Source organism: Bos indicus, chromosome 18, assembly GCF_029378745.1.
Source record: "Bos indicus isolate NIAB-ARS_2022 breed Sahiwal x Tharparkar chromosome 18, NIAB-ARS_B.indTharparkar_mat_pri_1.0, whole genome shotgun sequence".
NCBI lineage: Eukaryota > Metazoa > Chordata > Mammalia > Artiodactyla > Bovidae > Bos > Bos indicus.
Window position 1 is genome coordinate 26,096,904 of NC_091777.1, and position 27,503 is coordinate 26,124,406.

Consider the following 27,503-nt stretch of genomic DNA (forward strand, 5'->3'; position numbering starts at 1 on the left):
CTTCTAGTGAAAGAAGAAGTGCAGGGAGCGTGTGCTGTGCCGGAGTAGGGTGAATGAGCAGAGGCCGCCTGCCCGCAGCACAGAGGTTCCCAACTTCCCCTTCTTCCTGCAGAAGGCAGCCGCGGGCAGCGAGACAGCAGCAGCCGCACAGGTCAGCCCTTCTGTCTGAGTCTCTCCATGCCCCGTTCTTCCTAGACTCTGTCCTGACCCTTGGGTCCCCAGCGGGCACTGGGCGCACCCCTGCCTGGGTGGTTGTTGGGCTGGTGACATCCCTGGAGCAGCAAGGTGGGGCTCACCTGCCTTCCCTTCACCGGTTCCTGGGCCTCTGATGGCAACTCCTAATCTCAGGACTGGAGTGATCTATGTTTTTGGTTTTCTTTTGTTTTCCAGTGGTGGTGGGGACATATTTCTTTTTTTCTTTTTTAACTTGAAGTATATTTGATTTACAATGTCATGTTAACTTCTGTTGTACAGCAAAGTGATTCCGTTACAGGTATATATGCATTCTTTTTCAAATATTCTTTTCCATTAAGGTTTTTAAAAGTTAATTAATTAATTAATCAGTTAGTTTTTGGTTGCCCGTGGGCTTTCTCTAGTTGAAGTGAGCAGGGGGTACTCTGGGTGTGGTACGCGGTTTCTCACGGCAGTGGCTTCCCTTGTTGGAGAGCATGGGCTCTGGGACGCATGGGCTTCAGTCGTTGCCGTATGCCAGCTCAGTTGACCCCCAGGCATGTGGGATCTTCCTGGGCCAGGAATCAAACCTGTGTCCCCTGCATTGGCAGGCGGATTCTTAACCAGCGGACCGTCAGGGAAGTTCCCAAGATAGTTTATCATAGGATTTTGAATATAGTTCCCTGTGTTATACATGAGTATCTTTTTGTTGAGATCTATGTTTTTGAAAAATAGATAATTCAATTAAGGAGTAGTTAGGCTCTGGGTTCAAACCTTTACTCCCCTTACCCACTTTGTGGCCTGTTATTGAACTTTGCTTTTCTGGACCTCAGTTTCCTTATCTGTAAAATGGGGCTAGTCCAGTAGCCTGCATCTCAGGTGACAGGGGTGAGGGGCTGGCACAGAGTTGATGTTGGGCAGATCAGAGCAGGTGCAGTTCCTCTGAGTGCCCTGGATTAGAGCCTGAGACAGTGTGTTCCAGGCAAAGGCTCTGGGTCTGATTGGGTCATAGACCCCCCTGTTGGGCCCTCGTGGGACCTCCTTTTGGGAAATAATAGCACCTGTCAGGACTTCCCTGCAGAGACCACAGGTTCACTTTCACCCAGGCCGTGGGGGAGGCGGAGGTGGGAATTCCAGTCTGTGGTTGGCAGGAGCAGCTGTTGGGAGGAGCACGTGGGGCCCTACCCAGGAGCACATTGGCTCAGTGGGCTCTAGTACTGTTGGGGAGAGGGTGGTACACAGCCAGCTCTGGAGAGGGAGAGGAAGGCAGAGGTTCTCCTGCTCAGTGTATTCCTGGCTGGGAATCTGGGTTAGAGCCTCAGATTCCCAGGAGTGTGGATCGTGGATATGGTTGAGTCTCTGTCTCTGGGAAATGTGCTTCTCAGGTGGTGCCAGAAGTAAAGAACTTGCCTGCCAATGCAGGAGACATAAGAGACGTGGATTCAATCCCTGGGTTGGGAAGATCCCCTGGAGGAGGGCATAGGCAATCCACTCCAATATTCTTGCCTGGAGAATCCCATGGACAGAGAGTAGGCTACAGTTCACAGGGTCTCAAAGAGTTGAACACGACTGAAGCAACTTAGCATGCACGCCCTAGGAAATAGATGACCTTGGCCTCATTTTACAGTTGAGAAAGCGTGCAGCACAGAAAGGTCAAGTTCCTTGCCTAACTTCACAGCTCAGGTGCTGAAACGGAACTAGTTATAGAATTTACATCTCCCAAAGGCTCTGCTCTGCGTGCCACCTGTCCCCTCATGTTCTGTTGACCTGATTAGGGTTATGTTCTTCCTGGTAGCAACTCAGCCTCCCGGCCACCTTTTGGAAGCTGCAGCATATCTCAGGGGAGAGCACTTGACTTGGAGTCTGGGTTTGTGTTTCAGCTTGCACACTGGCCTGCTGAAGAACGCCAGGCAAATTCTTGTGTGGTATTCAGTTTTTCCACTGTCAGGGGGAACCTTCCTGGGAGTCAGGTAAGGGGGTCCTGTTTCCTGTGCTGTGTGCTAAGTTGCTTCAGTCGTGTTTAACTCTGTGCAAACTTATAGACGGTAGCCCAGCAGGCTCCTCTGTCCATGGGATTCTCCAGGCAAGGATACTGGAGTGGGTTGCCATGCCTTCCTCTAGGGTATCTTCCCCTCCCAGGGATCGAACCTGAGTCCCCTGCATTGGCAGGTGGGTTCTTTACCACTGGCACCACCTGGGAAGCCCCCTCCTATTTCCTATAAGGCTTCAAATAGTGAATTGTGCTATTTGAGATGGCTGAATGAGAATGAGATGGCTGAGGGTGTGGGGTAATGGTGAGTGGTGGTCTCTCTGAAAGGATGGGGAGGGGGATGTAGGAGGTTGCAAGCAGAAGTGTGATTGTGGTTTGCTCCTGGGAAAGGGGATGGAAACCATAGCTTCTATTTGGTTGCTTGGGGGAGGGATCACTTCTGCTTTGGCCTTAATTTCCCCAGCTGGGTGGGGGGATTAAACTCCTCTTCCCCCTATGTCTGTCTGGCAGCAGCATGGCCAAGGGCCTGGGGACCCAGTCTTAGGGTCCAGACCCTGGAGGTCAAGTCCACACCACTGGCTGAGCCTCATTTTCCCCATCTGTACTCCCAAGGGAATCTTTTTTGCATTCTTGGGTTCTCAGTTTTCTCACCAGAAATATTCCAGATGATCTTATTCAGTGGTTTCCTTTGCCCCCCTAAATCATTTCTTTTGATCTCTGAGGTCCTGAGAGGGTAAGTGAATTGCCCAAATGAAAATTAAAAAATGAAACGTTAAAAGTATTAGTATTAGCAGGAACTTAGGAGAATTCCTTTATAATGCTGGAATGGGGAAGGTCTTTCTACCTAAAACTCAAATATTAACCTAATAGCCAAACAAATAAGAACCCAACACTCTGACTCCATAGTCTTTATTCTCTTTTAAAATAAAAATAAACATACATATTAATATATAGCATTAAGGGAATTCCCCAGGGATCCAGTGGTTAGGACTCTGTGCTTCCACTGCAGGGGCATAGGTTGGGGAATTAAGATCATACAAGTCAAGTCACGTGATGCAGCCAAAAAAATAGTGTTAAGACAAATGGGTAACCACCAGAAAAAATTTGAATCCATATTGCATACTCTAGGTCAACACAAATGGACTGGGAATTCCAAATATAAAAAAAATGAAACCTTAAAAGTATTAGAAGAATCTTAGGTGAATTCCTTTATGATGTTGGAATGGGGAAGGTCTTTCTACCTAAAACTCAAAATCCAGAAGCCCAAAGAGAAAACACTGGTAATTTTTATTATAGAAAATTTCTATATTAAATAAAGAAAGCTACCTGGCAAAAAAAAAAAAAAAGAGAGAGACCATATATAATGTCAAAAGGCAAGTGACGAACAAGGGAAGATATTTGCAACTCATATAATAGACAAAGAGCTAATTTTCCTATTATGTAAAGAGTTTCTAGAAGTTGATAAGGAAAAGTTTAACCCAATACAAAAATGGGCAGATAATGAAGTTGCACATGCAGCAAATAAGGCAGGTGTTAATAACACCTGGAGGTATTGGAGTTTCAGCGTCAGCATCATTCCTTCCAATGAACACCCAGGACTGGTCTCCTTTAGGATGGACTGGTTGGATCTCCTTGCAGTCCAAGGGACTCTCAAGAGTCTTCTCCAACACCACAGTTCAAATACCACAGTGGAAAAGTTCAAATACCACAGTGATTATGTTATACGAGCTATTTTTAACCTGTCCTTTCCATTCAATGGGCTTCCCAGGTGGCACAGTGGTTAAGAATCTGCCTGCCAATGCAGGAGACACAGGAGTTGGGGGTTCAATCCTTGGGTTGGGAAGATCCCCAGGAGAAGGAAATGGCAACCCTCTCCAGTATTTTGCCTGGGGAATTCCATGAACAGAGGAGCCTGGTGGGCTGCAGTCCATGGGATTGCAAATGAGCAGCAGGCATGGTACTCCACTCAGTGACATCCTGTGCTCCTCTTCTATGCGGCTGTTTACATCATAATTCTTAGTAATGAAATGGCGATCCACTGTACTATATTTAACTTTCAATTTTGAAAAGGTGATAAGTTAGCAAGAAGTTGCAAAAAATGTACACAAAAATTTTTGTGTACATCTCACCCAGTCTTATTCCATGGTAACATCTTTCATACCTAAGGTACAACATCAGAGCCAGGAAATTGATTTTGGTACAATTCATAACCTTTATTCAGATTTCATCAGCTTTTATACACTGACATGGGTGTGTGTGTGTATGTGTGTTTAATTCTATGCAATTTTATGAAGTGTAGATTCTTATATAACAAGGAAGATACAAGACTTCCTGTTACCACAAGGCTTCTTAGAAACATCACCAGTCTCTAAACCACTGACAACTACTAATCTGTTCTCCATCTCTGTAATTTTTTTATTTCAAGGATGTCAAATAAATAAAATTATAGAAATGCAGCATTTTTAGACTGGCTTCCCCCCCACCCCCAGCATGACTGCCTAGAGACCCATCCAAGTCGTGTGTCACACATTTTTCTAATTGCTGGGCTGAGTTTGTTTAACCATTCACTCATTGAAGGCACATTGGGATTGCTTCCAGTTTGAGGCTATGGCGAATAAGGCCTCCTATGCAGGTTTTGGTGTGAACATGAGTTTTGATTTGTCTGGGTTAAATGCCCAAAAGTGCGATCGCTGGGTCATATGGTACATTTAGTTTTATAATATATTACCAAACTTTTCCAGAGTGGCATTGGACTGTAATTTTTGTAACTATTCCTCTATTGAGGAATAACATCTACATAGTTTTTTGCTTTTTTATGATTAACAATGGTATTATAAATACTTTTCTATGTATTTTACCTGGCTTGCCCTCTTATTTCCATAGGATAAATTCACAAAAATGAGTTTCCTGGATCAGAGGCTATTCAGAATGAAAAGTGTGTGTTGTCCAGTGATTCTCTTGAAAAGGCTGAACTCTTGACACTCTCATGGGGAGTGGGGTGTGCTTGTCTCTCACTGGGTGATACCACATTTGCAAATCCAATGGCGAAAAACTTGAAAGTCATGGGGACATCCCTGGCAGTCCAGTGGTTAAGACTGCACTTCCATCAGGCGCACAGGTTTGATCCCTGGGGAACTAGGATCCCACAGGCCAAGTGGTACGGCCAAAAGATTTAAAAGAAGAAAGAAAACAAAATTAAAGGTCATGCTCTTAACTACTTCTCTCTGCCTTTACCATCAAACAGGTGTTTGAGTTCTGTGGTTCTCCCTTCCTGGAACTCTGTGGGGCTTTTCTGGTGACTTTCTCCCTCCGTGAAGGAGGAAGGTGAGCTTCCTTATCCTCTCCACACCTTTCCACTTCCTCTTCCCTATATTCTCGCTATATTTTTGGCTTGACTCTCAAAAATTCGGTTTATAGACGGATGCTTCACCTACTACAGTTTTCTATTTGTTTAGTTGATTTATTTTATTTATTAAACTCACACTTTTGGAGAGTAGTTTGATGAGTTTTGACAAATACTTGGAGTCCTACATACATTCTATCTCAGTCCAGATATATACTATTTCCATCCCCACTTTCCAGGTAGCTCAGTGGTAAAGAAACTGCTTGCCAAAGCAGGAGACTCAGGAGACTCGGGTTCAATCCTTGGGTCGGGAAGATCGTCTGGAGAAGGGAATGGCTGCCCACTCCAGTATTCTTGCCTAGAGAATTCCAGAGACAGATGAGCCTGGTGAGTTTTAGTCCATGGGGTCACAGAGAGTTGGACACGACTGAGCCATTGAGTGGAGCACATCCCCCTGAACAGTTGCTTTGGCTCCTTTTATAGTCAGTTACCTTTTTCCCACCCCATGGAAACTATGGATGTGTTCTCTCACATGAAGCTTTTACTTTTCTGGAAGATCATATACATGCGATCATAAAATACATACTCCTTTTTGTCTGGCTTCTTTCGCTTATCATACTGATTTTGAAACTCAGCCATTTGTTGCCTGTGTCAGTGGCTCATTCTTTTTTATTGCTGAGTAGTGTCCCACAGTATGGATATACCACGGTTTGTTTATCTTCCCCATTGGATGCAATTGTTTTGGCTGTGCTGTGCAGCTTGTAGGATCTTAGTTTCCCAACCAGGATTGAATCCATGCCCTTGACAGTGAAAACACCGAGTCCTAACCACTGGACCGCCAGGGAATTCTCTTGATGGAAGTTGGTATTGTTTTCAGATTTTTCAAAGTGCCTTCGTGCATGCTAAGTTGCTTCAGTCATGTCCAACCCTTTGCGACCCCATGGACTGTAGCCCGCCAAGCTCCTCTGTCCATGGGATTTTCTAGCAAGAATAATGGAGTGGGTTGCCATGCCCTCCTCCGGAGGATCTTTCCAAACCAGGGACTGAACCCATGTCTCCTGAGACTCCTACATTGCAGGCAGATTCTTTACTGCTGAGCCACCAGGGAAGCCCTTTTTCAAAGTAGTTGTCCCATTCTATATTCTTTCCATCCATGCATGAGAATTCAGCTGTTGTATATTCTCAGTAACACAAGATATTACCAGTCATTTTGTTTTTAGCTCCACCAGAAGGTGTGTAGTGACTTCTCTTTGTGGTTTTATTTGCCTTTCCCTAATGACTAGTGATACTGAATATCTTTTCATGTGCTTTTTTGGCATCTATGTATCTTCTTTGGCTGAGTGACTCTTTAAATCTTTTGCCTTTTTTATTGGGTTATTTGTCTTCTTGTTTAGTTTTATGAATTCTCAATATAGTCCAGATGCACATTTTTTTTCAAATTTGTGTTTTCAAATATTTCCTCTCAGTCTATAATTTGTATTCTCACTCTCTTAGCAATGATCTTCAAAGATTAGAAGTTTTAATTTTTGATGAAATTCAAGCTATCCACTTTTCCCTTATATAGGTGGTTTTTTGGCCATAGTGCTATTTTTTTGTGGTACATTAAAATTTCTGCATGTATTATGAGGCCTCACAATATGGTGTTGCCATTTTTACATTAGACATTTTTACATTAGACAGATGTTAAAATTGAGAAAATTCATTCTGTATTTGACATATTTTTATCAGTTTCAACACTCCATTTCTCTGTGTAGGTCCATGTTTTCATCTGGTATAAATGTTCTTCTGCCAAAAGAATTTCCTTTAATATTTCTTTTAGTGCAGGTCTGCTGGAAATGGGGCTTTTTGGTAGCTCACCTGGTTAAGAATCCTCCTGCAAGGCAGGAGACCCTGGTTCAATTCCTGGGTTGGGAAGGTCCTCTGGAGAAGGGAGAGGCTACCAACTCCAGTATTCTTGAACTTCCCTGGTGGCTCAGATGGTAAAGAATCCACCCGCAATGCAGGAGACCTGAATTTGATCCCTGGGTTGGGAAGATCCCCTGGAGGAGGGCATGGCATTCCAGTTCAGTACTCTTGCCTGGACAGAGGAGGCTGGTGGGCTACAGTCCATGGGGTTGCAAAGAGTTGGACACGACTGAGCGACTAAGCACAGCACAGCTGCTGGAAATGAATTTTTTTAAGCCATTGCTCATCTGAAACAGTCCTTATTTGATTTTAATTTTTGAAACATATTTCCACTGGGCATCAAATTCTAGGTTAACACATTTTTCTTGAAATATGTAGTTGTGTTATCTTCTGGTTTGTATAGTTTCTTGAGAAGTCTCTTGTTTTATTTCTTATCTTCTGTATCTATTATTTCTTTTTCTCTCTGTCTTCAAGATTTTTTTAATCTTTGGTTTTGCATCAGTTTGACTGTATGTCTAGGTGTGGTTTCTTTATATTTATTCTGCTAAGTTTTATAGAACTTCTTAAATCTGTAGTATGTTGTCTTTCACTAATTTTGGAAAAAAATGCAGCCATTATCTCTTTAAAGATTTCTTCTATGTTCTTTCTCTTCCTTTTGGGACTCATATTACATGTTTATTAGACCATCTGCTCTTGTCCTACCGTTTTGAGTTTTATTTTGGCTTTTCTTACTCTTTGTGTTTCAATTCAGATTATTTATATTGTTCTATCTTCAAATTCACTGATTACTTTGCTGTGTCTGGTTTGCTGATTAATAGGCCTTCAATGGCTCAGATGGCAAAGAATCTTCCTGCAATGCAGGAGACCTGGGTTCCATCCCTGGGTCAGGAAGATCCCCTGAAAAAGGGAATGGCAATCCACTCCAGAATTCTTGCCTGGAGAATTCCATGGACAGAGGAGCCTAGCAGGCTACAGTCCATGAGGTCACAAAGAGTTGGACACAACTGAGCAACTAACACTTTCACTTTTTTTCACTTCACAATTGAAGAAATTCTTTATCAATGATATTGAGTATTTCATTTCTACCTGTCTCTCCTTAATAGTTTCCATTGCTCTCCTGAAATTTCCTATCTGTCCTTAGGAGTATACCTTTCCACCACCTGCTTTTCCATACCCATGTATCTTTAAGTCCCTATCTGATAGTTTTAACATTTTGGTCATCTCTGGCTCTACTTCTCTTGTCTCTTTTATCTTTTGACAAAGAGTATTTTCTTTTTTCTTGATTTTATGTGTGTGTTATAAGCTTTGACTGAATACCAAGGCATTGTGTGAAAGCACAGTAGTGAGGTAAATTATAATTATGCCTATCCCAAATTATGCCTATCACCAAAAGTGGGGGTATTTCTTATGTCATGGCTTAAGTAGAGGGCATTCACTGAGTCAGTCTAGTCTGTGATCGATTTGGGTTACAGTCTTGTTGTTGCAGGTACCTTCTCTGCAGCATAAGCATCACATTTCTCCAGTGAGGGACGGACATTACTCTGTGTTTAGTGTGAGCCCTTGCGTCCCGCATGGATTTTCTCAGTAATCCTACTCCACTTTCATCCTTGCATGCATGCAACACAGAGGGAATCTTTCTTTGTGTTCTGGCCCCTTTGCCAGTGGTAGACAGCTGTTGCTTATTACTTGGTGCAAAATTTTTGATGGAAGCAGTAGATTTCTGGTTCTCTTGCTCTAAGTTTCGGTCTTAGGTAGCTTTGTGCCTGAGCCCCACGACCAGGGCTTTCTTAGCTTTCCCATTTCTCATTCAGTGACTGGCAACTTCTGCCTCTTCTTCAGTGCTGGCTGACTTCTCCTTTACCCTCATGGAGCCCAAACCCTGCCATGTATTGGTGGAGGCGTCTGAGGTGTGAATGAAGTTCCTGCCTTTCTCACAGCAGCAGCAGCAGCAGCAAGCAGCCCCTTGTTTTATAACAGTGCAAAATCCTGGGCACTAGTGGGTTTGGCCACTCCATACCAGTGGCAGATAGCTTTTGCCTAATGTCCATGCAGGGTCTGGGGTAGGTGGTTTTTATTTGGCTGCACTGTGCTGCATGTGGAATCTTAGTTTCCTGACCAGGGGTCAAACTTGTGCCCCCTGCATTGAAAGTGTGGAGTCTGAACCACTGGGCCACCAGAGAAGTCTCTTGTTGGTTTTTTTCACTTCTCCGCCAGAGGCAGCAGACCTTTTCCTTATAACAAGTCAGGGACCTATGGATGTGGGTCTCATTATGGCAAGGCCAGGGCGCAGATGTCTGTCTCTCGCAGCAGCCAGTCACCATCACGTACTCACACATGGCCTGGGGCTCATATAGGCTTCACCCTCAAACCTCAGCATGCCCATGTCACCACAGGGGCCCTCTCAGGTCCCTGCCCCACCCCCAGTCATCCTCATGAGCACCAGCAGAGGACTGTGGGAAGAAATGGTCAAGTGGATTTAGACACCCCTTGTGTCTGGGGCTCTCAGTGGTTTTAAACTGGCATTCTCATTCATACTCAGCCTTTACGAATTCACTAAGATCATATGCTATCCCTTATATTCAGAATCTAAAAATAAATTATACAAATGAACTTACTTAAAAACCAGAAACAGACTCACAGGTTAGGGAACGAACTTGTGGTTACCAGAGGGGAAGGACGGAGAGAAGGGCTAGTTAGGGAGTTTGAGATGGACACGTACACATTGCTATATTTGAAATGGATAAAGTGTGTTAACTGCTCAGTCGTGTCCAACTCTTTGCGGCCCCATGGACTGTAGCCCGCCAGGCTCCTCTGTCCATGGAATTCTCTAGGCAAGAATACTGGAGTGTGTTGCCATTCCCTTTTCCAGGGGATCTTCCTGACCCAAAGATCGAGCCTAGGTTTCCTGCATTGCAGATTCTTTACTGCCTGAGCCACCAGGAAACCCAAGTGATAATTCACCAAGATACATGATTTGTGAACTTTTCTGTAAGTTTTATTTTGATAAGAATATTATTAAACAATGTTTCTGAATGATTGAAAAAATAAAATGGATAAGCAATAAGGACCTACCGTATAGCACAGGGAACTCTGCTCAGTGTTATGTGGCAGCCTGGATGGGAGGGAAGTTTAGGGGAGAATGGATACGTGTATATGTATAGCTGAGTCCCTTTGCTGTCCACCTGAATCTATCACAACACTGTTAATTGGCGATACTCCAATATAAAATAAAGAGTTAAAAAAAGAATCCATTATGGTATCAGTTGTTCTTATCTGCTTTTTTGGTAACCACTGAGCTGAAACACCTCATCTTCGAAGGGCTTATCAACCACTGGAAACCAGTTTATCTGATTATTTTGTGACTTCAGTTCTCTAACAGGCTCAAAAAACCGGTTTTGTACATCATTTGGCTTTTCCCATGGTCAAGATGGGAGTGATGTTCCCTTGTGGCTCTCTACATCATAAATGGAAGTCAAAATCATTTTTATATGGTTTTTATACAATTTTAAAAATATAGAGAATTCCCTGGCAGTTCAGTGGTTAAGACTTGGCACTTTCCCTGGGGTTCAATCCCTGGTCAGGGAACTAAGATGTGGCGAGAGTGACACAGCTCCCCCCCCCTCCGCCAAAAAAAGTTTTTATAATGCTATAAACATCTTATACTTTATGTCAGTTTGTGTAGCAAGATTACGTTTTCTTTCCTGTACAACTTGGTTTTCCTGAAGTTAATTGCTTCTTTTTTATTTTTCATTTGCAAGCTTTCTGTAAGACATTTCTCAAAATAATTTTCCTATGTATTCAGACCTGTCAGACAATCTGTATATTCGCCTCCTTCTTTTACACACTGAGACGTTCCTCCTGGAAACCTACTGTCTTCTGCTTCCTTCTGGACGGGATGTGCCCTAGGCCTGCTGCCCAGTCATCAGTCCGGGCCTTCTCTTCATGCATTTTCTGGGGAGTAGCTTCCCATCTCTTCTGGTGGGTTTTCCTGTACCCTATGTGTTCTTTCATGATTTACTCTCTCATTTTGTGGAACACATCCTCCAGCAGCTTCCTGAGAAAGGTGTACATTTAAAAAATCCGGGAGAAATATCAATAACCTCAGATATGCAGATGACACTGCCCTTATGGCAGAAAGAAGAGGAACTAAAAAGCCTCTTGTTGAAAGTTAAAGAGGAGAGTGAAAAAGTTGGCTTAAAGCTCAACATTCAGAAAACTAAGATTATGGCATCTGGTCCCATCACTTCATGGCAAATAGATGGGGAAACAGTGGAAACAGTGGCTGACTTTATTTTTGGGGCTCCAAAATCACTGCAGATGGTGATTGCAGCCATGAAATTAAAAGACGCTTACTCCTTGGAAGGAAAGTTATGACCAACCTAGACAGCATATTCAAAAGCAGAGACATTACTTTGCCAACAAAGGTCTGTCTAGTCAAGGCTATGGTTTTTCCAATGGTCATGTATGGATGTGAGAGTTGGACTGTGAAGAAGGCTGAGCGCTGAAGAATTGATGCTTTTGAACTGTGGTGTTGGAGAAGACTCTTGAGGGTCCCTTGGACTGCAAGGAGATCTAACCAGTCCATTCTAAAGGAGATCAGTCCTGGGATTTCTTTGGAAGGAATGATGCTAAAGCTGAAACTCCAGTACTTTGGCCACCTCATGCAAAGAGTTGACTCACTGGAAAAGACTGATGCTGGGAGGGATTGGGGGCAGGAGGGGAAGGGGATGAGAGAGGATAAGATGGCTGGATGGTATCACTGACTCAATGGACGTGAGTCTGAGTGAACTCCAGGAGTTGGTGATGGACAGGGAGGCCTGGTGTGCTCCAGTCCATGGGGTCACAAAGAGTCCAACACGACTGAGCGACTGAACTGAACTGAACCGAGGGATCCTTGGCACTAAAAACTTAATTGCCTGGTAGGGCTTGGTAACTGGTGAAGCTTCACCGTAAGTTTGGTCTTTGCCGCTATATTAAGGAGCACCAAAATGTCAGTAACTAGAGGATAATTTTCTTGGCATGATTGGTTCTTCAGAGAAAAATTTTCTCCTGCCTTGGAGCATCATTACCTGGCTGTGCAGTCTTCTAGAAGCTGACTGGAGGAGGCGGTGGAGAGGGGATATTGCTTCATTTTCCTGTACCAGAATGGCACCCCGCAGAATGGGACTCTTCCGAGTCTCTCTGGTGCACTGTCTCAGGGAACGTACTTTGAGCTGGGACAGGTTTGGGGAGGGGAAGGTGGTGAGGAAGGCTCCTGGATGTTCCAGGTGACAGAGGAGATATGGAGACCCAGCTGGTCCTTTTAAAGATTCACAACCAACAGCCCCCACCCCCCATGTGTAGCCTCACCCTCCATCCCGCCTTCAGAGATTCCAAAGCCTCTAGTTCCTAAGTTCCCGTGTGGTTGACCTCGCTGCTTTCTCCCTGTCCCTCACTGACCCCACACCCCCTGTACTCACTTCTCCCTGACACAAGCACTTGGGTTCAACATTTCATGGTCTGCTTTTATTTTTTTTAAACCAGGTAGCCACCGGCTTTGTAACCGCCAAAGTTTTACTGATATCGCTCGTCTGCTGTTGTCTTCTTTCCCATTGTTCTGTCTTTCATGGCTTTGTGTCTGTTTTATTCATTCACTCTCATGTTGTTTTTTTAGTTTTTAGAAATTTGTTTTCTTTTTTTTTTCTTAACTAAAACAAATGTTTGGCCTCACTATACATGTGGGATCTTAGTTCCCAACCAGGGATGGAACTCCTGTCCCCTGCATTGGAAGCACAGAGTCTCAACCACTGGACAACCAGGGATGTCCCATTCAGTCTCATTTTAGTGGAGTTTCAGGGGCAGACATAAATTTGCTATGTTTAAGCAGAAATTGGTCCATTCATTTTAAACCTGAGGGAAATTATGGCAGAAAGGGACAGGATCCTTTTCTTAAAAAACCAAATCATTGGATTTAGTTTCACAAATTTGAGCCTGATATCTTAATTCATAACTAGCAGCTGCTGTGGTTTCTCGCAGTCACAAAAATAGGTGAAAAGGAAGATGAGGTTTCAAAGCAAATGTTGAATACAGTACTGAAGAGTATGTTCGAATCACGTTCTACTTTAAAATGGGCATTGGGGGAATTCTTTGTGGACAAAGGCAGTGGTTCTCCTGTTGTCCTCCAGCTGTCGTGATTCTTGGTGGCCCCTGACCATCCATGATTGTCATCAAAACTATCCTTCTCCCAAAACTCTTTGTTCTTGCTTTTTCCCTTCTAATTTTCCAATTCCCCACAGCGGCTGCTGCTGGCAGTTTCATCAGAGAGGTTCAGATTCTTGCCCAAAGTCACATGGTGGGTGAATGACAGGACTGGACAGGGTTAATGACAAGCAACTCCCAACTTTCCCATGGGTGAGGTCAGAGTCCTGGGGAGGTCCCCAGAGAGACCATTTTTTGGGAGGAGGGAGTGACTCAGACAGAGCTGCGAATGGCAGGGTTTGGTAAAAATGGTCCAGGATTTGGGTTTCAAGGAGATCTGGCTTCAGGCAGCCTCACTTGAAGCAAGCCCCTTGCTCTGTGAGCTGTGGTTTCCACATCTGTGGAATGCAGGAGTGTGAGGATCAGGTAAGATGCTGCCTGCTAATCTAGGGACAGGCCAGATGCCTAGGGTGAGAGGAGGCTCATTTACTGTGGTCACGAGACATGCACGTTTTCCAGGGTGGGAGCCAGTTCCTGGAGGAAATTTGATACACGACATGAATTGCTGCTGGGCCCCTTTCCTCTACCTGTGCCTCTTGGTGTCTCAGAGCAGGACGGCAGGTAAGAGGGCTTCCCTGAGCTGCAAGAGCCATCCTAGCCCGGACCCCTGACTTTGATGTGAAGTGGGGGTGGCCTCAAACCAGGGGAGACTGAAAAGAGGGCACTTCTGCCCTGGGGCAGCAGCCTGGGGCAGAAGAGCCAGAGGCCAAGGGATGGCCAGGGGTGGGGGATGCTGGGGGGGACAGCTGTGGACAGAGGCTGAGGCGGTTGTTGGACTCGCTCCTCGCAGAGGCGTCCCAGGAGACCCTGCACTGGATGGAGAAAATGGAGGTGGCAGCCAAGAGCAGGATCAGCACATCTTCTGCTGAGTGAGTCGGGCATCCCTCCTGGCCTTCCCAGAGTCCGCTCTGCCTCCACCCGCAGCCTGTATCTTGACTCAGTGGCCCAGGGTCACTCCAGTGTAGACTGCTCATTCATTTATTCAACACTCATTTACTGAGTACCTACCATGTGCCAGGCACCAAGCTCTGGAGCTGTGGGATGGACGCACCCCTGTTCTCATTGAGTTTACTGTCTGGTTGAGGGTCCTCAGCCGTGGGTGCCATGAAACCAGTGCAGAATCGTGGGTCTCTGTGCATTTTTCTGGAAAGGGGCTCCAAGAATGGACTGGGCTCTCCAAGGTCTCTGACTCAAAACCCTAGGTGCTCAGGGTGACAGGCTAATGCTGATGACTTAACAGGGAAGTGTAGGGACTGTGGGGCATTTCAGCCAGTGGGGAACAGCCAGGGAAGGCTTCTTGGAGGAGGTGGCAATAAAATGGGACCCAAGCAAGAGTTAATGGAAGAAGGAGATGGGGGAGCTGGTGAAGAGGTAAGGGTGTGCCAGGAACACTGTGTGTGCAGATGTTTGGAGTTGGGAGTGACAGGGGTGTGGGATGGGGGAGGCTGTGGAGGGTCCCTCTTGCTTCCATCCTTACTCCAGGGCTCTGGCTGTCTCTCTAACCCTCAGGCTCATTCATGGCCTAGAGTTGAGGCTGCTCAATGCCAGCTTCGGGGGCCACAACCTCACCTTGCAGACGCAAATCATCCAGGCACTGGCCTTCAAGCTGAACTGCAACTTCTCTGGCCTCTCTCTGAGCAGTGCCGCTCTGGAGAAGGTCCCCCAGGTCAGAGATGCCCAGGGATTGAGGGTACCCAGAGCCTCAACCCCACAAATGCTCCAGGGGTTGAAGGTCTGGACTTTCCCCAGGGTCTATCACCTGCCTTCCCACCAGTCTGGGCTTTGGACTCTGCCTTAATAGCTGTGAGTTGTTGTTCAGTCGCCCATTCGTGTCCAACTCTTTGTGACCCCATGGGCTGCAGCACACCAGGCTTCCCTGTCCTTCACTGTCTCCCGGAGTCTGCTCAAACTCATGTCCCTTGAGTCAGTGATGCCATCCAACCATCTTGTCCTCTCATCCCCTTCTCCTCCTGCCTTCAATCTTTCCCAGCATCAGGGTCTTTTCCAATGAATCAGTTCTTCACACCAAGTGCCCAAAGTACTGGAGCTTCAGCTTCAGCATCAGTCCTTCCAATGAATATTCAGGGTTGATTTCCTGCTTTTGCAGGTTCCTGGGGTGAGGTAGCCCCCTTTGAGGGCCCTGGTGTGATTCCTGCAGAATGCCTGGGTGTTGGGTGCTGATGTTCCATCCTCAGGGCCCCACTTGAGTGGGAGAAAAGACCCCAGCTCAAGACCAGAACAGCCTGAAGGGAAGGCCTAGGATCTCGCAAGTTTGGGTGGAGGTGCAGTCTGGCAGGAGAGGGTTCTGTGGGTGGAGGCTCCAAGATAGGAAGTGCCTGAGGGCAAGGCCGGGAGGGCTCCCTGGTGAGTGGGGAACAGTGAAGGTGCTGTGGGTCCGGAGGACTGTGGACATGGGGCCCAGCCTGTCTCTGGCCCTCTGCAGGCCCGGCCCCAGCACGCCATGCAGTTCCCGGCCGAGCTGACCCGGAATGCCTGCAGGACCCGCTCTAGGGATCTTCGTCTCATCTGTATCTACTTCTCTAGCACCCGCTTTTTCCAGGTCAGCCCCTGCTGGTGGGCCATGAAGGGTGGGTGCTGGCCCCTTCCTAGGGGCTTTGCAGGCATCCATGTCTCCTCCTGGCCTTCTGCAACCTCAGCCAGTTAGCGCCCCTCTCTGGGCCTCCGTTTGAGCAGAATAGTAGGAAGGCACCATTATAATGTGCAAATGAGACTTAAGAAATCTTCTGTGTGTGTGCCTGTCCCTAAACAGGAGGCAGACAAGTAGGTCACAATATCTTTGTCCTCAGAGAACTCTCTATCTCAACAATTAGACCAGGACCTTAGAGACTTAATTTTAGCTCAAGGTTAAGTATAATCATAGAGATTCAAAGGGATGAATGAGTCAGGGTGAGGTCAGGATGGTTCCCAAGGAGCAATCCAGGAGGGCTTCCAGAGGAGATGCCTTTTAAGCTTGGCTTTGAAAGTGAGTTGGGGTAGGGTGAGGTGGAGGGTACAAGGCTGGAATCCATTTAACAAATGGGAAGTGAGGGTGGAGGTTGTGAGGAGGTGAAAGGGGCAGAATGTGCAAAGCCTGGGAGGTTGGCACAGCTGAGCACATGTAAGCCATGCTGCTTGTTCTCATCCAGGGAGGAGGCTCTTGGACTTCATCCAGGGTCTCCTTGTGTTCCCTCCAGTCAGCCCTTCTTCTCTTGCCCTTCCAGAAAGACATCAACTCATCTCTGCTCAATAACTATGTTCTGGGGGCCCAGCTGAGCCATGGATACGTGAGCAACCTCAGTGAACCAGTGAACATCAGCTTCTGGCACAACCAAAGCCTGGTATTGTTCGGGGACACCCCCATTTCCAGCCCATCCCTACCCTCTTGTAGCTATCCTGTTGAATATTGGTTTGAGCAAACCCAGCCCTGTGGATGGAGAAGGAAATGGCAACCCACTCCAGTGTTCCTGCTTTGAGAATCCCAGGGACAGGGGAGCCTGGTGGGCTGCCGTCTATGGGGTCACACAGAGTTGGACACGACTGAAGCAACTTAGCAGCAGCAGCAGCCGCCCTGTGGAACTATCTTAGAAACAAACTGCTTTAAATTTTGAAGTGTTTTGAAAATTCCTGCCGAAGAAATGAGAGAGAAGCTTTTAGTCATTGCATTGGTCAGGATTCTTTGAATCACAAATGATAGAAAAGCAGCTCAAGCCAGCTTGAACACAAAAGGGACTTTATTGCCTCCTGTACATGAAATGTCCAAGACAGCTTCAGGTACAGCTGGATCCAGGAGCTGATACGCTGCCATAATGGCTCAGTTTCCATTTCTCAGCAGTGGTTTCCTGCCCTGGCTTTCCATTCTGTGGCAAGATGGCAGCTGAAGTGCTGGACCTCCTTCCCCTCTTCTCAGGGGGCTCTTTCTTGCCAGTGCAAATCAGGATCCCATAACAGATCCTAAAGGTCCAGTTGGATCATGTGTCCATCCCTGAACCATCACTGTTCCCAGGAGGATGGAACATGTGGACTGGCCAGGCTGCGGTCATATGGCCAAGGGACTGGGCTGGACTCATATGACCTGTCATTGGGAGAGGGGTGGGTCCTCAAGGAAAGTACAGATGTTGATGCCAAAAGAAGGAAGAAGGGCTGCTGGGTGGACACAAGCCCTGATGGCATTCCTGCAAAGCCCAGAGCTTCTACACTCTGGCCCTATCTTCACTCAATCTCATCAGAACTGCTCTGCACTCCCAATTTCTCCATCATCATTTCATTTCATTCTTCTGAGCTTTTGCCCCTGCAGTTCCCGCCATCTGGTATGTCCTTGCTCCACTTAGAGAAAATCTGATGTGTCCTTAAGGCCTCAGTCCCCTAGTTGTCCCTTCCCTTCTCTGGACTCCTCCACCCCTCCCTCTGGGGCTTTCCAAGGTGTGCCTGTTTCATTTCCCTTACCTCTCCAACCACACGGCTTGGCATCAGGGTTGTCTGTAAATGACTCTCTCCCTCACTGGGATGGGTCTGGATCATCATTGTTCCCCATGGGTAGGAGGGGAAGTGGGAGAGTTGATCATAGAGCACCTGCTGTATTGGCCAGAGCTGGGTACTCAAGATCCTCATTGTCTTTGATGACTCCACCTTCCGTGTGACTTGAGCATGCGTGCTAAGTTGCTTCAGTCATGTCTGACTCTTTGCGACTCTATGGACTGTAGCCTGCCAGGTTCCTCTGTCCATGGGATTTTCCAGGCAAGAATACTGGAGTGGGTTGCCATGCCCACCTCTAGGGGATCTTCCTGACCCAGGGATTGAAACTGCATCTTTTATGTCTCCAGCATTAGCCACTAACACCACCCGGGAAGCCCGTATCTTGAGTATAAATGATCCCATTTTGCAGATGAATAAACTGAGGCTCAGAGAACCTCTGTGACTTTCCCAGGTCTCTCTCAGAGTCCAGGATGGAGGTGGGGCTGGAATCTGGGTCTGTCTGATGCCAAAGCACAGCTGGTGCCTGGTAAAATGTTGACAAGGGTGCAGCTGAGTCACGTTTGGCTCCCACAATTTCCAGACCCTGATCCATGGCCTTCCCCTCCACCCCTTGGATGCACCCAACTCCAGCATTTCCCCTTAGGAAGGCTACACAGTGACCTGTGTCTTCTGGAAGGAGAGAGCCAGCAAGCACCACTGGGGGGCCTGGAGCCCTGAGGGCTGTCACACAGAGCAGCCCACACCTTCCCAGGTGCTCTGCCGCTGCAACCACCTCACCTACTTTGCTGTTCTTATGGTATGTGTGCATCCAGTCTGGATGAGGGTGGTCAGAGCTGCAGAGGGCCCCACATCTAGGACAGAGCAGAAAGGTAAAAGTTGGTGCAAGGGACAGAAATCCAACTCAAAGGGATTTAAAGGGGGGTTAAAAAAAAAAAAAAAAGAAACTTATGAATTAATGTTCCCTAAAAGGTTGGGTTAGGCTTCAGGCATGGCTTGATCCAGGGACTCAATATTACCAAGACAGGACTCTATCTCAGTCTCTCCAATGTGCTTGCTTTGTGCTAGCTTAGTTCTCAGATAGGCTCTCCCCACGGAATAATAATATGGCTGCTAGTGTTTCCTGTTGTAGGTCCTACTAGGGTTCAGGTTTCTTACCAATTCTGCCAGCCAAAATCTTGGGACTGAGTCCCATAGCCCCAGAGTGTGTCACATGTCCATCCCTTAACCAATCACTGTGGGAAGAAGGAGGGAGGGCTCTGATAGGCCAGGCCTGGTGTGCCTGACTGCACCTAGCAGGAGCAGGGGAGGGTCTACCCCAGTGCCTAAGAGAGTGAAGGTGGGGAGGAAGGAGAGATGGGAGTTGAGAGACAGAAAAGCCACTGTGTCTGCCACGGCTGTTTTCAAGTCAGGATCGCGGATGGGATTGTAGGGGACGGGGGCTTGGAGCTGAAATCTTGGCAGGTCTTTGATTCAGGCAGGGGAGGGCATTTCAATGCTTCCGCCCCTGCCTTTTCTCCCACAGCAACTCTCCCAGGCCCCTGTCCCTGCAGAATTGCTGGCGCCTCTCACCTACATCTCCCTGGTGGGTTGCAGCATCTCCATCGTGGCCTCGCTGCTCACTGTCTTGCTGCACCTCCAGGCCAGGTATTCCCCTGCCCTCATGCAGGGCCTCCTGCCCTCTGCTGCCCAGAATGCCTCCTTCTTTTCTACTTGGCCCCGTGAGAGTCAGGTGGGCTTTCCCGGAAGGCAGAAGGCAGGTGGGGGTGGAGTGGAGGCAGGAGACCAGCCTCATTGTGTGTGGCTGCTGTTGGGTCCCTGCCCGAGCCTCTTGACCCGTGTCCAGGTCATTATGTGTCTACGAGCCCAGGGGGCGGCGCTGCCTGGTGACATCCAGGTTGCGGAAGGCCATGCTCCCACCCGCAGGAAGCAGAGTGACTCCGTAACCCGCATCCACATGAACCTGCATTCCTCCGTGCTGCTCCTCAACATCACCTTCCTGCTGAGCCCTGTGCTGGCCACGCCCCCAATGCCTGGGGCAGCATGCGTGGTGCTGGCCGCCACCCTGCACTTCGCGCTGCTCAGCTGCCTCACCTGGATGGCCATTGAAGGCTTCAACCTCTACCTCCTACTCGGGCGCGTCTACAACGTCTACATCCGCCGATACGTGCTCAAGCTCTGTGCCGTGGGCTGGGGTAAGCACGGTCTCCCTGCCCTCTTGCTTCCTGAGGCTTCCCGCAGGTCTTGGGTGTCTGTCCCCTCTGTCCTTTTCTTTCTCTTCCCTTGCCATGACCATGGTCATCATTCCTGCCAACACCCACCACCACTTCCTACATGACTATTCTTATCACCACTTCCACCTCCAGAACGACTCTCATTACCATCTCCAGTACCATCATCAATCACCTCCACGGTCGCCTCCATCACCACCACTGTCCTCATCCTTGTGTTCACCACCACCTCTGGTACCACCGTCATCAGCATCCCTAGTCTCTCTATTGTTTCCTCTGCTGCTGCTGCTGCTGCTAAGTCGCTTCAGTCGTGTCCGACTCTGTGCAACCCCATAGATGGCAGCCTACCAGGCTCCCCCGTCCCTGGGATTCTCCAGGCAAGAATACTGGAGTGGGTTGCCATTTCCTTCTCCAATGCATAAAAGTGAAAAGTGAAAGTGAAGTCGCTCAGTCGTGTCCGACACTTCGTGACTCCATGAGCTGCAGCCTACCAGGCTCCTCTGTCCATGGGATTTTCCAGGCAGGAGTACTGGAGTGGGTTGCCATTGCCTTCTCCACCAGTTCCCAAATCCTCTCTCAAATTACCTCCCAGCCATACCCTCCCAGCAGGACCACTACTGCTACAGCTATAATCCCACCTGAGAGCCCTCACTCATATCAGCCTTCTCTAAGCGTGTATGTGAGCATGGGAGCTCAGTTGTGTCCGACTCTTTTGCGACTCCATATACTATAGCCCACCAGGCTTCTCTGTCCATGGGATTTCCCAGGCAAGGATACTAGAGTGGGTTGCCATTTCCTTATCCAGGGGATCTTCCCGACCCGGGATCGAACCCACGTCGCCTGCATTGGCAGACAGATTCTTTACCACTGCACTACCTGGGAAGATCACCTTCTCTAAGACCACTAGGCGGGCTAATTCCTCTGAGTCTGGACCACACTGACAGTGGTTGGGGGCTCAGAGCAGTCTCTTTCCTGCCCCACTACTTGCCCAGTAGAACTGTTATAGCAGCTCATTTCTGGGATCTCCTGACAAGACACTGAGGCTCTGTTCCACTCCTCAGGGGTCCCGGCCTTCCTTGTGCTGTTCCTTCTTGCTGTCAAGAGCTCAGTTTATGGACCCTGCAAGATCCAACTCTCCGATAGCCACGGAAACAGCACGGGCTTCAAGACCACATCCATGTGAGTTTGCTCAAGGCTGTGGCAGACTCCCTGGCTCTGGCAGCAGGGTCACTAGGTCCTGGGGCTCTAGATGGGGCGTCCTATGGGCGGGGCGCTGGCTGCGGGGCCGGGAGGGGGCTGCGGCTTCCAGAGGGCATGGTTTCCAGGGGGCTTTGCCTCACCCCTTCGGCTGGTTCCTCAAGGTCTCCAGCTGGATGAGTTATTACATCGCCGCCAGCTAACTTTAGGAAGCACCTGCCTCCTGGCAGCTGTCGGCCAGACCGGCTCCGGTTCTCAGGCTCTGTGGTGGAGCTCAGCTTGTACCCGATTCTCCTTTCTCCTCATCACCTCGCTTCGCTCACTCTCTTGGCTCCTCCCCACCCCCGACCCGTGCGTAGGATGGCACCGCCAGCCCTCAAACCCTCCTGGTTGGAGAAGAGAATGTTGTAGGGGCCGGGAACAACCCAGGGACCAGGCACAGCATATGTGTGGGGGAGAGGGGGGTCTTTTGGGGGCTCTGAAGGACAGACTCTGCCCCTCCTTCCAGTGCCCTAGGACATTAATCTTTTCCTTGTGATGAAATGTTTCTAACAGGCAACATAGAAGGAACAGCTTAATAACCCCCTGTAGACCCATCACCAGCAGATGGCCATGTGGCCTTTTCCCCTCCTGACTGAGATCAGCTCAGGCCTGCTCAGGGCTGACTGATCCTCACAGCGGGAGCAGGTGCTGTTGTCAGCCCTTGTTTACTGTCGGGGAAACTGAGGCACAGGCAGCTGAGGAGCCCTGCCCAGGGAGACCCAGTGGGGGCAGGCAGAGGTGGGACTTGGTCACAGGCAGGCTGACTCCCCAACCTCTGCCCACCCCAGCCTCCGGGAAGTGAGGGTTCTGGGCACAGTGTGGGGCTTTTCAATTCAGTTCAGTCGCTCAATCGTGCCCAATTCTTTGCGGCCCCAGGGACTGCAGCACGCCAGGCCTCCCTGCCCATCACCAATTCCCGGAGTTTACTCAAACTCATGTCCATCGTGTCGGTGAAGCCATCCAGCCATCTCATCCTCTATCGTCCCTTCTCCTGCCTTCATTTTTTCCCAGCATCGGGGTCTTTTCCAATGAGTCAGTTCTTCACATCAGGTGGCCAAAGTATTGGAGCTTCAGCATCAGTCCTTCCAATGAATATTCAGGACTGATTTCCTTTAGGATGGGCTGTTTGGATCTCCTTGCAGTCCAAGGGACTCTCAAGAGTCTTCTCTAACACCACAGTTCAAAAAAAAGAAGGCTGAGTGCCAAAGAATTGATGCTTTTGAACTGTGGTGTTGGAGAGGACTTTTGAGAGTGAGGCTGAGGTGAAGTTAATTCCTCTCACTGTGAGAGTTGGGTGGTTTTTCTGAGGAAGTGTGACTTAGGACTCTTTGAATGTGTGTTTTATTATATAATTTGCTGACATGGGCAAAATAACTGAAGTGACGCTTCCATAGGACAGGAAGTGGGCCAGTGCAGAGGTGTTAGTGAGCCCCCCAACTAAGGACTGGCTCCTCCTGAGTCTTCCTCACCTCTCTCCCTCTCCTCTCACCCTGGATTTTGCAACTTTCATTCACTTGCATTTAAAAAACCCTTACTACATATGTATGTATTCTTTACAAATTTTTTTACATGTTTTATTTTTTAAGTTGAAGTATGATTGACATATAGTGAAAGTGAAAGTCGCTCAGTAGTGTCTGACTCTGCTACAACCATGGACTATAAAGTCCATGGAATTCTCCAGGCCAGAATACTGGATTGGGTAGTCTTTCCCTTCTCCAGGGGATCTTCCCAACCCAGGGATCAAACCCAGGTCTCCTGTATTGCAGGTGGATTCTTTACCAGCTGAGCCACAAGGGAAGCCCAAGAATACTGGAGTGGGTAGCCTATCCCTTCTCCAGTGGATCTTCCTAACCCAGGAATTGAATCGGGGTCTCCTGCATTGCAGGCAGATTCTTTACCAACTGAGCTTTCAGGGAAGCCCTATAACACTTGACATATAACACTATATTAATTACAGGTACACAGCATAATGATTTGATATTTATATATATATTGCAAAATGACCATTGCAATATGTGTAGTTAACATCCATCACCATATGTAGTTATAGAATTTATTTTTCTGCGGTAAGAACTCTACTCTTAGCAACTTTCAAATATGCAATGCAGTATTATTATTTATTTTTATTTTATTTTGAACTTTTTGGCCACACTTCACAGCATGTGGGATCTTAGTTCACGGACCAGGGATTGAACCTGTGCCCCCTGAAGTGGAGGCGTGGAGTCTTAACCGCTGGTGGTGGTTGTTGTCCAGTTGCCCAGTCGTGTCCAGCTCTTTGCAACCCCATGGACTGTGGCACACCAGGCTTCCGTGTCCTTCACTATCTCTGGGAGTTTGCTCAGACTCATGTCCATTGAGTCAGTGATGCCATCCAACCATCTCATCCTCTGTCATCCCCTTCTCCTTCTGCCCTCAATCTTTCCCAGCATCAGGGTCTTTTCCAAGAAAGACCCTTAATGGCTGGACTGCCAGGGAATTCCCTTGCAATGCAGTAGTATTAACGATAGTCATCATACTGTACTTAGATCCCCAAGACTTACTTATTTTATAACTGGAAGTTTGTACCTTTGACCCAGTTCACCCATTTTTTACCCACCCCCATGCCCTGTGGCCTGGCTGGAAAGCCAGGTTCTGGATTTTTCCATGTGTGCGGTCAGGCAAGAAATGATGGGGACAGGATTCAGGAGACAGTCCAGAGGCCTAGGAGACGGTGGCTTCCCCGCCTCGGGCCTTGGGAGCCATACCCACCCCGGCACTTACCCATCCCCTGCAGATGCTGGGTGCAGAGCTCCTGGGTGCACAGTGTCCTGGTCATGGGCTATGGTGGCCTCACGTCCCTTTTCAACCTGGTGGTGCTGGCCTGGGCGCTGAGGGTCCTGAACAAACTGCGGGCACAGGAGAAGGCGCCGGGCACCCGGGCCTGCCGGGACACCGTCACCGTGCTGGGCCTCACCGTGCTGCTGGGCACCACCTGGGCCTTGGCCTTCTTCTCCTTCAGTGTCTTCCTGCTGCCCCAGCTCTTCCTCTTCACCATCTTCAACTCGCTCTACGGTAGGGCCTGTGGACAGCGTGGAGGAAACCCCTGGGGGCTGGGTGGTGGACAGCAGGTACTGGTCTACTGCTGAAGGGCTCCAGGTCAGGGGCTGAAATCTGGCCCCAAACAGGCTGGTTTGGGGCTACACCAGCCCACAGGAAGGGGGCACCACCTTGTAGTTTGCACAAAGGCAACCTATAGGCTTGCAGAGGCTGGTCCTCCAGCTCCTACGCTCCATCCCTTTTGACTTCCTACAGTGAGGGCTTCTGAGAATTACTCCTGGGCCTCAGGGAGGCCCGGCTCGCCCCGACCAAGAATGTGCCTGGATTTGGAGGGAGGCCCCATGTGCTCCGTGGTGCTCCCACTGACCAGTCTTTTGCTTGCAGGTTTCTTCCTCTTCCTGTGGTTCTGCTCTCAGAGGTGCCGCTCAGAGGCAGAGGCCGAGGCGGAGATGGAGGTGTTCACCTCCCAGATGGTGCAGTAGGCTGGACTACCTGGACTTTCTGGCCCGGAGCTCCCAGCCTCTCTGGCTGCCTGCAGAAGAGAAGATGGCAGCCCAGCTGCTGGAGGACAGAGGCCACTGTTGCCTCTTGGGGGCCTTTTCTACCTCTATGGCTTCCCCAGGCCCAGGGGGCAGGATGTTGCTCTACCTCCTCTGGCATTCTGCTCCGAGACAAGTCAACCCCACTTGGGGGCAGCCAACTCGCCCCTGGTGCCTCGGCCCAGCTGGCCAGGCCTGTGACCAGAGCACTGGTTGCGGAGTCAAAAGGTCATGTTTCAGCGCCTGGCTCTGAGTCTCACTGTCTGACCTTGGACCTGTCATTTCTCACTGACCCTCAGTTTCCACATCTGTGACCTGGGGACAGATGGCTCTGGTCTTGCCCTGTCCCAGAGTTCTATGAAGATTAAATGAGACCAGGGAGGAAGAGGTCATAGGGGGGTGGGGCAGCTGGCCTAGGGCAGCTGGGGGCAGGGTCTTGACCAGCCTGTCCTGGACAGGCCTGCTGGGCCCTGCTTCCTTCCTTGAGGAGAGGGTCATCCCAGGCCGGGAGTCCCACGTCCAGTGCTCAGAGACCCACCTCGTGTTTGAGACCTCATCAGCCTGTGTCCGAAGTTTCTTTTCCTTTTGCTCCCAGATTATGTGGACTAACTCCAAGCCCACCTTTCCCGAAGATCAGAAAATCCTGTCCTTCCCAGAGGCTCCTCCTCCAGTGCTCCCCAGGCCCCTATAGGCCATTTAGACTAGTGACTGGGGCCATAGGACTTCCTGGAGGTGGGAGGGGAGTGCCTCGTTGCCCTCCATCTGAGCTCCAGTGGCCAGGCATTTTGATGACTGGGCAGGTTTGAATTCCCCCTGGTAGGTGTGAGGATGTGTGTTCTAAATCTCACATTTGTTGGTATATACTCTTGGAGCTGGGAGGCGCCTACAGTGTTATAAATTGGTATAAATTATGCAAGTCTTTTGTCATGCTGCACATTCTTGTCTTCTTCTTACTTGCTATGTTAGCTGTCACTGTTGTAGAGAATCACCATTGCCCTTGACCTGTCCTGATAGACGGAGTAGGAGACCACTCGGGAAGCCAGCGCATTTCCCAGACTTTCCACCAGGGGGCGATGTTGGTCCACATCAGAAGTCGTGGGGTAGATGCTGTGGTCACCTGTCTGTGGAGATGACACACCAGATGGAGAGGCCCTGCCTCCAGGACTGTGCGTGCTGAGTGACCAGCGGGAGGAATGCCAGTCCTGCTTACATAGCCATTTCTCTTTCCCAACACAGCTGCCCACTCTGCCTCTTGGTGTCTTGTTCTCTGGGCATATCTGACACTGGAGCAGTGGGCTGGGACAAGTTCTCAGAGACTGGCTCCGGGCCATCAGACAGATTTTGGTGACTTTGAACATCACAGGGCGGGAACTGGAGCCAGATCCCTTTTCTCCCAGGGGGACCCTCTGCCCTCTGTTCATTTCTTACACGAATAGCCTTTCATTCGGTGGTGAATGGTTCAATTCCGGAGCTAGATGGCCTGGGATCAAATGCCAGCCCTGCCACTTGTCAGCTGTGTGACCATGGACAAACCATTCCACCTGTCTGTGCCTGAGTTTTCCCATCTGTAAGACAGGGGTAATAGTAATACCTATTTAGAAGGTTAAATAAAATAACCCATATAAAGAGGCTTCAGTTCAGTTCAGTCGCTCAGTCCTGTCCAACTCTTTGTGACCCCATGAATCGAAGCACACCAGGCCTCCCTGTCCATCACCAACTCCTGGAGTTCACTCAAACTCATGTCCATCGAGTGAGTGATGCCATCCAGCCATCTCATCCTCTGTCATCCCCTTCTCCTCCTGCCCCCAATCCCTCCCAGCATCAGAGTCTTTTCCAATGAGTCAACTCTTCGCATGAGGTGGCCAAAGTCCTGGAGTTTCAGCTTTAGCATCAGTCCTTCCAGTGAACACCCAGGACTGATCTCCTTTAGAATGGACTGGTTATAAAGACTTAGCAGAGGGTAAGTAAGTGCTCAGTGAATGGTCACCGCTGTCATTCATATGCTGTTATTATTGTTAGCAGCGCCGCCTGAGTCTCAGAGGCTGATCCATCTAAGATCCAGGTCTGCTCGTCCTCACAGGTCCAGCTCCTCTCTGGGCACGTCTTGTGTCCCTTGGCTTTACCACTTTCCCCAGAGCTGCCTCTACCCAGCCTTGCTGGCCTTTGGTCATTTTAGGAAGCTTCTCCACGCGGCACAGCCTCCAGGCATTGCCACCGATCACCCTACCCCTCCGTTCCCCAATTCTCTGATCTAGTGAAATTCTCAGGGGCTCAGTTATCGTGTCTCCCATGAAATCGCTCCAATTTTCCCACAGAGAAGGTCTCTCTCCCACTTTGACTCC

At 48.7% G+C, this 27,503-nt stretch overlaps 1 protein-coding gene across 15 annotated transcripts; it reads left to right on the plus strand.

Moving 5' to 3' along the window:
* Positions 1-26,088, plus strand: ADGRG5 (adhesion G protein-coupled receptor G5). Of its 15 annotated transcripts, none has more exons than XM_070770632.1 (13): positions 11-151; positions 475-493; positions 14,106-14,207; positions 14,437-14,515; positions 15,156-15,312; positions 15,396-15,449; positions 16,090-16,206; positions 16,841-16,984; positions 18,763-18,915; positions 19,642-20,311; positions 21,409-21,526; positions 24,360-24,637; positions 25,007-26,088. In XM_070770632.1, exons 3-13 carry the CDS (start codon positions 14,144-14,146, stop codon positions 25,102-25,104), a joined length of 1,932 nt encoding a protein of 643 aa, XP_070626733.1. In that variant the 5' UTR covers positions 11-151; positions 475-493; positions 14,106-14,143; the 3' UTR covers positions 25,105-26,088. The 15 variants fall into 15 exon arrangements, with proteins under 15 accessions (XP_070626731.1, XP_070626733.1, XP_070626732.1 ...); XM_070770631.1 differs by lacking the exon at positions 475-493 and adding an exon at positions 5,406-5,485; XM_070770637.1 differs by lacking the exons at positions 11-151; positions 475-493 and adding an exon at positions 9,557-10,397 and having other exon boundaries at positions 19,642-19,763; positions 20,043-20,311.
* The last annotated feature ends 1,415 nt before the right edge of the window (positions 26,089-27,503 follow it).

Excerpts from the sequence above, each read along its gene's own strand:
- ADGRG5 (XM_070770627.1), top strand. Across the intron at positions 14,516-15,155 it reads ATCAGCACATCTTCTGCTGA|GCTCATTCATGGCCTAGAGT; the intron begins GTGAGTCGGGCA and ends TCTAACCCTCAG. Across the intron at positions 15,450-16,089 it reads TGGACTCTGCCTTAATAGCT|GCCCGGCCCCAGCACGCCAT; the intron begins GTGAGTTGTTGT and ends GGCCCTCTGCAG.